Source organism: Chrysochloris asiatica, unplaced genomic scaffold (genome assembly GCF_000296735.1).
Source record: "Chrysochloris asiatica unplaced genomic scaffold, ChrAsi1.0 scaffold00014, whole genome shotgun sequence".
NCBI classification, from domain to species: domain Eukaryota; kingdom Metazoa; phylum Chordata; class Mammalia; order Afrosoricida; family Chrysochloridae; genus Chrysochloris; species Chrysochloris asiatica.
Genome location: NW_006408532.1, coordinates 216,142 through 229,593, shown reverse-complemented (window position 1 = coordinate 229,593; position 13,452 = coordinate 216,142). Strand labels below are relative to the sequence as shown.

General features: G+C 38.7%; 1 protein-coding gene across 1 annotated transcript in view; it reads left to right on the top strand.

Moving 5' to 3' along the window:
• The window catches only part of RC3H2 (ring finger and CCCH-type domains 2), a 63,448-nt gene that overhangs the window by 9,216 nt on the left and 40,780 nt on the right, over positions 1 to 13,452 (top strand). Inside the window, exons 3-4 of the mRNA XM_006834737.1 lie at positions 2,679 to 2,799; positions 11,485 to 11,718. Of these exons, the coding sequence (XP_006834800.1) occupies positions 2,679 to 2,799; positions 11,485 to 11,718 (355 nt within the window). The remainder of the gene's footprint in view (positions 1 to 2,678; positions 2,800 to 11,484; positions 11,719 to 13,452) is intronic.

The window sequence follows — 13,452 nt, the reverse complement described above, 5'->3', positions numbered from 1 at the left end:
CATCTATTATTACTAATTCTAACCGTATTCAGGTACCATTATCCCCATTTCCAGGTCAGAAGTAACATGAAATTCTTTACTTCATGTACTACATAATAAGTAAGAAAGTAAGAATTTTTCTGATTAATTACTTACTCTAAAATTCAGTGAACCAAAATGTTTCATTCCATTGGTGTTTTGGTATTTGAAGTTTTCCTTTTAAAATACAAAATTTATTATAACAAAGGTAGCTTCTCATATCAGGGTTGTTGTTGTTAAGTGTTGTTGAGTCGGTTCTAACTCATAGCGACCATATATAGGATTTAGAAGGAGCAACTGGTAAGTTTGAACTGCCAGTTCACAGTCCAGTACTGATCTTACAGCACCACATCAGGAGTCCATAATAATATTGTTGTTAAGTGCCATTGAGTCAATTCCAACCCATAGCGACCCTGTATAGGATTTCCGAGGAGCAGCTGGTGAGCTTGAACTGCCAACCTTGCAATTCAAACGGCTTTGCAGTCTGGCGCATTAGCCCACAGTACCATACCAGGACTCCCATTTATGTAACATTTTCTATAGTTCTGGTATGACACTGTAGGAAAAGCACTTTACTGCAAGGTTGGTGGTTCAAACCCACCAGCCACTCCTAAAAAATATACAGGGTTGCTGTGAATATGAGCTGAATCAAAGACATTTATCAACAGTAGCAATAGGTCAGATAAGGAGCTCTGGTGGCACTTTTAGGATGAAAAACTAACCACAAGGTGGGTGATTCAAAGCCACCAACTACTCCTTAGGAAAAAAATGAGGCTATCTGCTCCTACCTGGAGCCCTGGTGTGGCACTGTGAATAAATTCAGTGGACTGTGGGTCAGAACTGACTCGACAGCACTTAACAACAACAGTCTGTTCCCGCCAGCTGCTCCTTGAAACCCTATGCAGGGTCTCTCTTAGTCAGAACTAACTTGATGACACTTAGCTTTACAGTCTCTGAAATCTAATATAGGGCTGTTATGAATCAGAATTGACTCGCTGGCAGTGAGTTTGACATTGGAATTTTATAGGTCAAGTAAAGAGCCCTTGTGGCTCAGTGGTTTTTGTGCTTGGCTACTTATTAAAAGGTCAGTGATGTGAACCCACCAGCTGCTCTGGGGAAGAAATATTTCACAGTCAGCTTCCAAAAAGATTGCAACCTTAGAAACCCTATGGGACATTTCTATGCTGTCTTATAAGATTACTATCAGTCATAATCGACTCGATAGCAGTTCGGTTTAGTTTTATAGGACATATTGTGTCATGCCCTTTGTTAATGTTACTATAATTGGTCCTTAAAATATTCTGTAGGCCTGTACAGTGTGGTTTCTAGTACCTCTTAGACCTCATCCCCTTCAACTGCTGTCCTTACTCATTTTTCTTAAGCCACACTGGTCTCCTAGCCAGTATCCCTCCTCAGTACTCATAGCGACCTTGCATAGGGTTTCTGAGGCTGTAAATCTTTACGGGAGCAAAAAGCCTCAGCCTCATCTTTCTCTTGCAGTTTGTAGTTTCAAACTACTGACTTTGAGGTTAGCAGCCTGACTCATAACCACTATGCTAATAGTTATGTGGTGGCTGTTACTCTCTGCTTAGAATTCTCATTATTCCCCCACCACTTTCAAGCCATTCATATGCTCTCAGGGAGGCCTATCCTGACCACTCCAGTTAAAATGCTAAAACCCCATTTTAGCATTCCCACTTCCCCTTATCCTTACTGTATAATTTTTTTACTGATTATTTTTGAACATACTATGTAAATTATTATTATGTTTTTTATTGGCTACTTCCCCTCCTCTCCACTAGAATATAATTTGTATAAGGGCAAGAATGTTTGGCTGTTACTCACTGATATTCAAGTACCTAAAACTGCCTGAAACGTGGCAAACACTCCAGGAATATTTGTTGAATTTAATTTTTATAATAGTTCTGTGAAATAAAGGGTTTCACCTTCATTGTGGAGCAGGTCAGCACTTTACTCAAGATCCTTGAAGTGGCAGAGCTCTGCAATATCTGAGTTTTGACCTTTGATTCAGTACACTGAGGGACAGACCATAAGCAGTATATACAATAAGTAAGTCCTGGTTTGATGCTGTAGGATAAGCATTGGACTATTTACTAACTGTGAGCTCAGTAGTTCAAACTACCAATTGCTCTTCAGAAATGCTGTACAGAGTTGCTATGAGTCAGAACCAACTTGATGACACTTAACAACAATAATATAGTAAGAAGGTATTAAATACTATGAGGGAAAAAAAATCTGTTGCCTTTTCCCCCTTACTTTTATTTTCAAATACTTAGAAAAGTTACAAAAATAGCTTACAAAGAACCTGTGTAACTTTTCCCTGCTTCCCCAAATGCGAGTATTTTTTATAATCATAGCAGAGTTATCTAGCCCAAGAAATGAGCATTGATGCAATACTGTGAACTGCTTGCATTTCCTTCACTTCATTAATCTACCCAGTTCCAGCTCTTAGGTATAATATTCTTGATTCTTGGGAAATAGGTTAAGTATCTGGTTTTAATTTTACTTAAATGGTTTTGGTCCATTATCTCTCCATATTATAATTTTGTACTCATCAAGGTCACCATCAGGTTTATAAATAATAGCTGTGTGGTCTAGAGAATGTATTTTTATAATTTTTCTCTTTTCTTTTTTTTTAGGTACCAGATCACCAATCAATAAAGTTGAGTAGTAACCTAGGTGAGAACAAACACTATGAAGTTGCAAAGAAATGTGTTGAAGATTTGGCACTCTACTTAAAACCACTAAGTGGAGGAAAAGGTAAATTCAGATTAATGGATTTTGTCTACTTTGTTTATGCCCAGTTAATGATGCAAGTGTGAAAAATGAGTCTGCTGAAGAGAGATCTTGGAAAATGTTTTTGAATGAAAGCAATCTATTATACTGCTTTCTGAAAACAATGTTACTAATTTAAGATTCTTCAGGTACCACATGTTGAGAGTTATATAATGTTTATGTTCATTGATTAAATTCACAGTATTATAGCAGAATATATAATTTGATAAGTCCTATTAAAATAACTTCTTGTGTACTGAATATTAGTTCAATCCTTCATTAAAACCTTATGGAATATTTAATGGTTATATAGTCACTGCCTGCCTTCATGGGGCCCAAAATATTCTGGGGAGATGGGCATATGACTATAGTGAAGTATTTTGAAGTGCTGTGATAGAAGCCAAATATTTTTCCTTTATCAGTGCATACCCAGTGATTAACACTGTTGTTGGTGGTGGTAAGTGCCGTCAAGATGGTTCCAACTCACAGCAACCCTGAATAGGATTTCTGAGGCTTTAAATCTCATCTTTCTCCTTAGGAGTGACTGGAGGGCTTGAATCACAGATCTTGTGGTTCGCAGTTGGGTGTTTATTATATGGAGCCACGAGGCTCCCTAATACACATATTTATTTAGGTGTAATAAATATTTGTTGAGTGAATTAGAAATCAAGTATTTATTTTGTACTTGTGTATTTTGCACTGTTGTATATTTGTGGTAATGTTTTCCTTGAGAAACTTACCTTGACCACTGCATTCATTCACTTAATTCTTCAGAGCATGGCTAAGTGCCAGCCACTAAAAAAGAAGGGAGAAACAGTAAATAATAAATTTTTTAAAAGACAATGTAGTATATTGTAAACGGTAATTGTTACAGAAAAACACAATATGATTAGAAGGATCATAAATGTAAGTGGGGTAAAAGAAGGATGCCTTTGCAATTTTAAATAGAGTGTATATATCAAGATGATGATTTTTGAGCAGTGACTTGAAAGAGATGAGGTACTTCGCCTTTTAGGTTCCTGGGAAAAGAGTGTTTTAGGCAGAAGGGAATATGTAATGCAAAGTCCTCTATGCATGCCTAGTTTCTTCAAGGAAAAGGAGTAGAGTTTTCCTGGACTAGTGTAATTGAAGGGAAGACTAGTATAAGATAAAATGAAAAGGAAATAATGAGACCATAATAATGTATGGCTTTATAAACCACTTTTAAAGACTTGTGCTTTTATTTTGAGTGAAATTGAGGAATCATTGCAGGGTTTTGAGCAGAGGAGTGAAAAGATCTAACTGATGTTTTTAAAGACGACTGGCTATGCTGGGAGGAATTCAGGGTAGAAACATGGTGGTATATTAATAAAAATTTGGGACAATGTTAATACCAGTGGAGGTTTTGAGTAGAATGGTCATTGTGGATATATTTTGAAGACAAGAGGATTTCTTAAATGATTAGATGTGTGGGGTTTGCCAGCAAGAGCAAAGTTAAGGATGAGTGACACTGCACTTGAAAAGAGGGGTTGCCATCTACTGAGACAGAGTATTGCAGGTAGATCACATTTAGGTAGGAATGTAGAGAATTCGGTTTTGGTCACATTAAATTTAAGATGTTAAATTTTTATTGGGAACATGGTAGCTTTATAGGTTAAGCAATAGACTGTGAACCACAAGGTTGGCAGTTTGAGTCTTTCTGTTCCCGTAAAGATTCACAGCGTTGGAAACACTATACAGGATCGTTGTGAATCAGAACTGACTCAGCATCACTTAACCATCATTATTTGGATGCTATCAAGTGTTCAATTAGGATATCTGAGTTGTTTGTTAAGGGATGAGGGTTAGGGGTTGTAACTTTGGGAGTCATTGGCATGTAGAGGTATTTAAGGGGATAAGAATAGTTGAGATTAAGTTGTGAATGTAGATTGAGAAGAGAACAAGGATGGGGTCCTGGAGACCCTAAAATACTAAGAGACCAGGGAGAAAAGGTGAAATCAGAAAGAAGACTGGAAATAAGAGGGGGAGAAGTCAAGAAAATGGGTGTTCTGGAAACCAGCTAAAGTGTATGCAGGAATAAGGAGGATCAACTGTATTGAATCTGTTAAAAGGTCAAGTAAGGTAAAGATTTTTTAAATGATCATTAATTTTAACAAACTGTAGAGGTAATCATCTTGACAAGTGACAGTAACAAGACAATCTGATTGGAATAGATTTTAGAGATTATGAAGCAAGGAATTGGAGACATTGAGTATTCACAACCCTTCTCTTGAGGATTTGCTACAAAAGGATTTGCTTTCTGCGCCAGCAAAAATTTACAGCCTCGGAAACCCTACACAGGGTCACTATAAGAGAAGAAACAGAGCAGGGCTGTCAGGGAAAGAGAGATAATTAGTATTTTTTTATTTTTTAGATGGATGCTTGTTCTTTCTTGCTGATGATGCAGTTGATCCAAGTAGAGGGGAAATAGATGATGTGGAACAGGGATGATAATGTGGAAGAATTGCTAGATAAAAATCTTTGAATGTTGTTAGGTGCCATCGAATTGGTACCTCTCATAGGAACCTTATGCACAATGGAATGAAACATAGCTGGGTCCTGTGCCAATTTGGCAATCATTACTATGCTTAAGCCCATTGTTGCTGCCACTGTGCCAATCCATTCTGGCTGTACTGCGAACATAGATTTTGTTTGTTGTTCTGGCAGTCCATGGTACTTTTAATATTCTTCTCCAGCACCATAACTGAAATGCATCAATTCTTCTACATTCTTCCTTATTCATTGTCCAACTTTCACATGCATATAAGGTTATTAAAATACCAATTGTTTGGGTCAGGCGCACCTTAGTCCTCAACTTTGCTCTTGGATACTTTAAAGAGGTCTTGTACAGCAGATTTGCCTAATGCAATATATCATTTTATTTGTGACTGCTGCTTCCATGAGTGTTGATGGTTGATCCAAGCAAAATGAAGTCTTCTGACAATTTCAGTCTTTACTCGATTTATCTTTATTTATTGGTGTAGTGAGGATTTTTGTTTTTGTTCCGTTGAGCTGCAACCCATACCGAAGGCTGTGGTTTGTAATCTTCATCAGTAAGTATTTTAAGTCGTCTTCGCTTTCGGCATGCAAGGTTGTATCATCTGCATATTTCAGGTTGTTCATGAATCTTCCTCCAATCCTGATGCTTCGGTCTTCTTCATATTATCCAGCTTCTTAGATTATTTGCTTAGCCTACAGATTGAGTAAATATGAAAGGATGCCTGGTGCACATCTTTCCTGAATTTAAAACATTTATTGTTCTCATTTTCTGAACAAATGACTGCATCTTGGACTGTGTACAGGTTCTTCATGAGCTGTATTAAGTGTTCCGGAATACTCATTTTCCATAATGTTGTCCGTAGCTTGTCATGATCCACAGTTTAAAGCCTTTTGTAGTCAATAAAGCACATACAAACTTTTTGGCATTCTCGGCTTTCAGGCAAGATCCGTCTGAACCCGGCCTGAGTCTCTGGCTGTTTTCTGTCAGTGTGTTGCTGCAGCTGTTTCTGAATTATCTTTAGCAAAGTTTTACTTGAATGGAATATTAATAATATTGTCCAATGATTTCTTCCTTCTGTTGGATCGCCTTCTTTGGAATGGACATAAATTTGGTTTTCTTGCAATCAGTCGGCCAGGTATTTGTCTTCCAGATTTCTTGTCATAAATGAGTGAGTGCCTGCAGTGCTGCATCAGTTTGTTGAAAGATGTCTGTCAGTTTGTATTCTATCAATTCTCAGGGCCTTAGCCTTGTTTTTTGCGAATGCCTTTAATATGCCTTGGACTTAATTTGTTCAGTACCATTGGCTCCTAATCATATGCTATCTCTTGAAATAGTTGAACATTGACCATTTCTATTTGCTACAGTGACTTTGTGTATTCCTTCCATTGGCTTTTGCTGCTGTATGTATCATTTAATATTTTGTCCATAGGATCCTTCAATATTGCAAGTTCAGGATTGAATTTTTTCTTCAGTTCCCCCAGCTTGAGAAATGCTTACCGTATTCTTCCTTTTGGTTTTGTAACTCCAAGTCTTTATTTGCATATTTCATTATAATATTTGACTTTTGTTTTCTCTAGCTGCCATTTGAAATTTTCTGTTCATCTCCTTTATTTACTTCCTCACTTCTTCCATTGTCTTTAGCATCTTTACGCTGCATTTAGAGTCTCTCTTAACATCCATTTTTGTCTTTGCCTTCTTCCTTGTCTTCTTTTTTTTAAAAAGTTCTTGTGAATTGAGTGAAAGTTTGCAGGACAGATTATCAGTTTTGCATTCAACAAATCATATTTTGTTTCATTGCAATGCTTACAATCCCTTCCATGTACCATCAATCAGTTAACAATATTTGCCTCTCTTCCCTGTCCCCCATTTTTTTTTTTTTTTTATGTATATACACACAAAACAGAAAATATATATTCATTTAATGTCCAAAGGACATGTTTTGCAAGCGAGCCTCCTACCTGCAGATACACAGCCTTTCACAGTCCATGGGCCTTGGAGTTCTCAACTGCACTTTCTCTCCATGTCATTATGTCTGTCACCATCTCTGCTGTTGCCAGGTTAGAATCCCATGAGCCACTCATGCTCTTCCCTCTTTATGATCCTAGGATCCTCTGTTACTGTAATGAAAGATTAACTACTCTTCCTCCTCTTGGTAAGGAGCTCTGGTAGCGAACTGCAAGGTCAGCAGTTTGAAACTACCAGCTGTTCCGCAGGAGAAAGATGAGGCATTCTGCTCCTGTAAAGATTTACAGACTAGGAGACCCAGTACAGGGTCGCTATGAGTCGGAACTGACTCCATGGCACACAGCCACCACCTCCTCTTAGTTATACATGTTCTACATTTACAGTTGTGACCATTGTAATTAATCCTGATAACAATTACTCAGAATTGGATCATAAAATCCTATCCCTGTAATTCCCCATCCCATTTCACCAGACCCATCTGGAAAAGAGGGAAACTATTCTGTGGGCATTCTACGTTACTCCCCCTCTTGAAACTAAACACACGCATGAAAGCTTGTAAGTCAGCCACTTCATGCCGTTATTGTTGTTGTTGTTTGGTGCCATCAAGTTGGTACTGACTCATAGCAACACTATGTACAACAGAATGAAACATTGCCTGGTCCTAGGTCAACCTCACCATTGTTGTCATGCTTGAGCCCATTGATGCTGCCACTTTGCCAGTCCATCTCACTGGGGGTCTTCCTCTTTTTCTCTGACCCTCCACCTTATCAAACATGATAACATTCTCCAGCAATTGGTCCCTCCTGACAACATGTTCAAAGTATAAGAGATGAAGTTTGGCCATCCTGGCCAAGGAGCATTCTGGCTACACTTCTTCCAACACAGATATGTTTGTTTTTTTTTGCAGCCCATGGCACTTTCAATATTCTCCCCCAACACCATAACTCAAAAACATAAATACTTCTACAGTCTTCCTTATTCATTGTCCAGCTTTCGCATGTATATGAGATTATTGAAAATATCATGACTTGGGTCAGGCACACCTTAGTCCTCAAGCCAACATCTTTGTTCTTCAACACTTTAAAAAGGTCTCCTCCTCCCCCCTTTTTTTTCAAAGTTTTTATTGTAAATTGAGTGATAGTCAACATGAGAGAACATTGGTTTTATACTCACGTTTCATTGCACTGATTACAATCTCCTCTGTACATCATCATTCAACAGTATTTGCATCTATTCCCTCTGTTTTTTTGTTTGGTTTTGTTTTTTGGGGGGATGTATTCAAAAAACACTCAGGAGTACAGAATCATTTAAACAACCAAAGGGCACATTCTGCAATCCTGCCTCCTGGCTGCCAGCACACAGCCTTTCTCTTTCCATGAGTCTACAGTCCTCAGCTTCTCCCTCTCTCTATGTCCTCATCTCTGCCTCCACCTCTGGTGTCACTGCTTCTCTGGATAGGGTCCCACATTCTGCTTGTGCTCTTCTCCTTTGATGGTCCTAGGATTCTCTGTTTCTGGAATATAAGATTAACTACTCCCCTGTTTTTATTATAAAACTTCTTCCTTTAACATTTACAGTTGTGACAGTCACAGTTAGTCATGATAGCAATTACTATTGACTCATAAAAGTCTTATCCCCATTTCTTTTCACCAGACCCGTCTAGACAAGATAAAACTATTCAGTGATTCTTTCTTCCACCACACACTCTGAAATTAAACTCCCTCTTGAAAACTTGTAAGCCAGTCACTTCCTGCCTTTATAGCTCCACATTTTAGATTGCCAGTATCTAAGTTGCCTGTCCGTATCAACCCTGCATACAGAGGGGATAGGATTGATACTTGATGTGAAGACTTCGTCCCTCCCAGTTGGTATTTTGAGCTACTACATCTATAAGTATAGATCAAGTTCATTAAATTGTAGCAATTTACACTTGTTTCCTTTATAAAAAATTTTTTTTTTTATCTTCCTCTAGTCAATTTCTGATCATCAAGCCATTGAAGCTAGGTCAAATAGGTGCTATCTACAAGTTTGGGCGTTCTTATGCATCTCCCCTCACTTCATATCAGCTGGATGTTTCATTCTCATCTCTAGTCCTCCATGGCTATGTCCTTGTCCATGGGCTCAAGAGTCTCCAGGTCTCACCACACTTTGGACCAACCAGCCCTTCCTCTTCTTTCTCTCATTTCCAGGTCAATGGAAATCTATGGAATGTGGTTGAACTCAGCCCTTATCTTCAATGCTGCTTTTCTCCCTCTTCCACTCACCAGTAGACCAGTGTGGTCATCAGCAAGCTTACATGCCTGTTCATGTGATCCCTTTGAGTTTCAGTCTTGGAGGGGAGTTTGTCCTGAAGGGCATTGATTGCTCACCTTGATGGCTTCTTTGGGAATAACCTGCTAGATTTTGTAGTAGCCAATCAGACTGCCATTTTTGTTTCAAGAAGTATCTTCTGTATCTCTAGCTGCTCCAGGAATGTCCCACCTCAGAAGGTTCTGGAGGGGGCTCAGGATTCCACCTAAGGTCCTGTATAGTACAAAAACTCCACAGGAAGCCTATTTCACTCTGTATAGCCCCCGCCATTTAAAAAAAATTTTTTTTAGTGCTTTATTGTGAATTATATGATACTTTACATGGGAGAACATTAGTTTTACATTCATTCTATTGTACATTGTATTATTGCCATGGGTACAATGCCCTCCATGCATCATCAACCAACCAAAGGGTATACCCTGCAAGCCTGCCCCCTGGTCGTCAGCACACAGCCCCTCTCCCTCTCTGGGTCTAAAGCCCCCAGTTGCTCCATTTCTCCATGTCATCGTCTCTGCCTTCATCTCTGGCATCACTGCTTCTCTGGGTAGGGTCCCACTCTTGGCTCTTCTCCGTTGACGGTCCTAGGGACCTCTGCTCCTAGACTGAAAAGTTAATCACCTCCTTCCTGGCTATAAAATATCTACCTTTACATTTCCAACCTTCACAATCAGTCCTGATAATAATTATTCACTATTGTATCACAAGAGACCCATCTGCATTTCATTTCATCAACTCCACCTAGGCAGATTGAATGCTACTCACTGGAGATTCTGCCTTCCTCCAGGCCCCCTGTGTCTAGGTTCCTTCTTGAAAGCTTGTAAGCCAGTCATTTCTTGCCTTTGTAGTCCTAGCACTCCCATTTTTGATAGCCAATGTATAAGTTTCCTGTCTATCAACCCAGTGTACTGAGGAGGCAAACCTGATCATTGATACGAAGAATCCTTCCATTTTGTTTGGATTTTGAGTAACTGCATCCATAAGCAAAGGTCCAGTTCATCAAACTAGCAATTTACACTTGCTCTCTGTATCAAACTTTTATTTTCAACTGGTCAAGTTCTCGTCAGGTAGCCATCCAACCTAGGTCAAATGGGTACTGTCTGCTAGTTTGGGAGTTCTTGCACACCTCCCTCTACTTCAGATCAGCGGGCTACTTCACTCTCAGCCCTGCCCCCAATGACTAGGTCATTGTCTAAGGGCTCAGGAATTCACACATCTTGAACTTCAGAACAGGCAGCCCTTCCTCTTCCCTCTCATCTCAAAGTCAACAAGTATCTACGAAACTTGGCCAAACTTAGCCTTGTCTTCACTGCTGCATTTTTCTCACTTCCTCTCACAAGTAGACCAAGATAGTCACCAGAGAGCGTACAAGACTGCTCGTGTGTTCCCTTTGAGTTTCTTTCTTAGAAGGGGATTACCCTGATGGGCTGATTTTTCTTTCCTTGATGGCTCAAAGGCAGACAGCTTGCTTGATATTTTAACAGCCGAACAGTCTGCTTTTTTTGATGTTGGTCTTTCTTTCAAGAAATATTTTCTGTTTCTCTGGCCATTCCAGGGTTGTCTAAGTGTCTTTTCAGATGGGAGTGTTCCACCTTAGAAGGTTCTGGATGGGCTCAGGATTCCACGTAAGGCCCTATACTCTGCAAAGGCTTAACAAGAAGCCTATTTCTCTGGACAAATTCTGATTCCCCTTTTAGCTACTACAACCAATTATAAGCTGAAGATGAGCAGCAAGCTTTCTGTAACCATAATTCCTAGTATTCCTTTCTATCACACTGAAATGTCCACTTTACAGTAGTAGGCTTAATAGTTAAATACAGTTAATGAAAGCTGCTGTTTTTTAAAAAGTTACTTCCCTTTGTTTCTTTTTTTTCCTCAAGGTGTAGCTAGTTTGAACCAGAGTGCCCTGAGCCGGCCAATGCAAAGGAAACTGGTGACACTTGTAAACTGCCAACTGGTGGAGGAAGAAGGTCGTGTAAGAGCCTTGAGAGCAGCCCGTTCTCTTGGAGAAAGAACTGTAACGGAACTGATCCTACAGCACCAGAACCCTCAGCAATTGTCTGCCAACCTATGGGCTGCTGTCAGGGCTCGAGGATGCCAGTTTCTAGGACCAGGTAAGAAGTAATATTACAGTGATAATTGTTATCAGGACTTGAGGATGCCAATTCTTCCAGAGCTAGGTAGGACTCCTCAGACTCAACTCACCTTCTTTATACATAAAAATCTTGACATACTTAGCAGTAGACTAGCCCTACTGTGGCACTGTGTGATAAGCACTGGACTATCAAACAGAACGTCAGCAGTTCAAACCCAAATGCTTTTGGAAATCCTACACAGGGTGGCTGTAAGTTAGAACTGACTCAACAGTATGCAACAATAACAACAGTTTTTAATTATCCATATTAAAGGTAGTGCTTCTGTGTTTTAGTAAATTTTTCATTTCAACTTCAACTCCCTTTGAGATACGTGACTACTCCAATTTCACAAATTAGACAATGGAATTAGAGAGGCTCAAGATTACAAAGGAGTCCTGGTGTGGGGCTGTGTGTGGGTTTATGCGCCAGATGGCAAAGCTGTTTGAACTGTAAGGTTGGCAGTTCAAGCTCACCAGCTGCTCCTCAGAAACCCTATACAGGGTCGCTATGGGTCAGAACCGACTCAATGGCACTTAACAACAATAAGATTACAAAAGTAGGAAGTTAAGGAAAACTAACTTTTATGTTTTGGTCAGGATTAAAAAGTGAAACTTTTGATTGTTTTCAAACATGATAAAAAATGTTGAGAAAAAAAAAAGAATCACCAAGGGATGATTCTTTTATGATTAGTACTATCCACATACTATTTTATTTCAATATTTACTTATTTTAGGGTTCTTAAGTATTCTTTTATGTTGCCCTTTATTGGTACTTACCTATACAAGTGGGCTTTAAAAAATGTTTGGAAGAATAGAAATAAAAGATAATAGAATTTTCCATGAACTTTTTGAAGCTCCCTTGTACAATTTTTTTAAAATTTGCGTCACAGAAAACATCAAAAACAGATGAAAAAGTCATGACAAATTTCAAATTTTATTGCAAAGGGCTAATTCAGAAGAAAAAGACCAAGAACAGTTAAAAAATCTATAGTAAAGTGTGCAAATAAATAGCCTTCCAACATATAAAAGGATACCAAACCTCTAATATTAAAGGAAATAGTAAAATTGTTTTGAGGTTCATATTTCATGTATTAGATTGATGGTATTCAGAAGCTTAGTAATATACTTTTACCAGGGTTGTAGCTGAATTGGGCATTTAGAACAAATTTGTCATTTGTTCCTTATTAATGGCAGAAATGCAAAGTTGGTACAAACTGCAAGAGAGAAGAATTTGGCAACATACAGTGCAAAATTAATGATGCATTTACCCTTTGGCCCAGCAATCTCATTTCTAGGAATTTATCTGAAAAGTATCATAGCAAAGAGTATAAAATGCATAAAGTTATAAAAACAGTATTTATAACAGCAAACATTTGGAAGCAATCTAAATGTTGAATTTATTAATGCCTAGCTCTGGTAGCGTAGTGGTTACAAATCAGGCTGCAAACCTGAAGGTCAGCAGTTCGAAACTACCAGCTGCTCTGTGGGAGAAAGATGAGGCTTTCTGCTTATGGAAAGATTTACAGCCTTGGAAACCCTGTGCAGGGTCACTATGAGTCGGAACCGACTCCATGGCACACAACAACAACAGTGAAAGATTTTGCATTTTGTTTCCTTGTGTTCTGAAAAATTACTTAGTATAGAGTATGTTTTCTTTTATTTATTTTAAGTAACTTACATTTGTGTATGCGGGAGAAAGATGAGGCTTTCTACT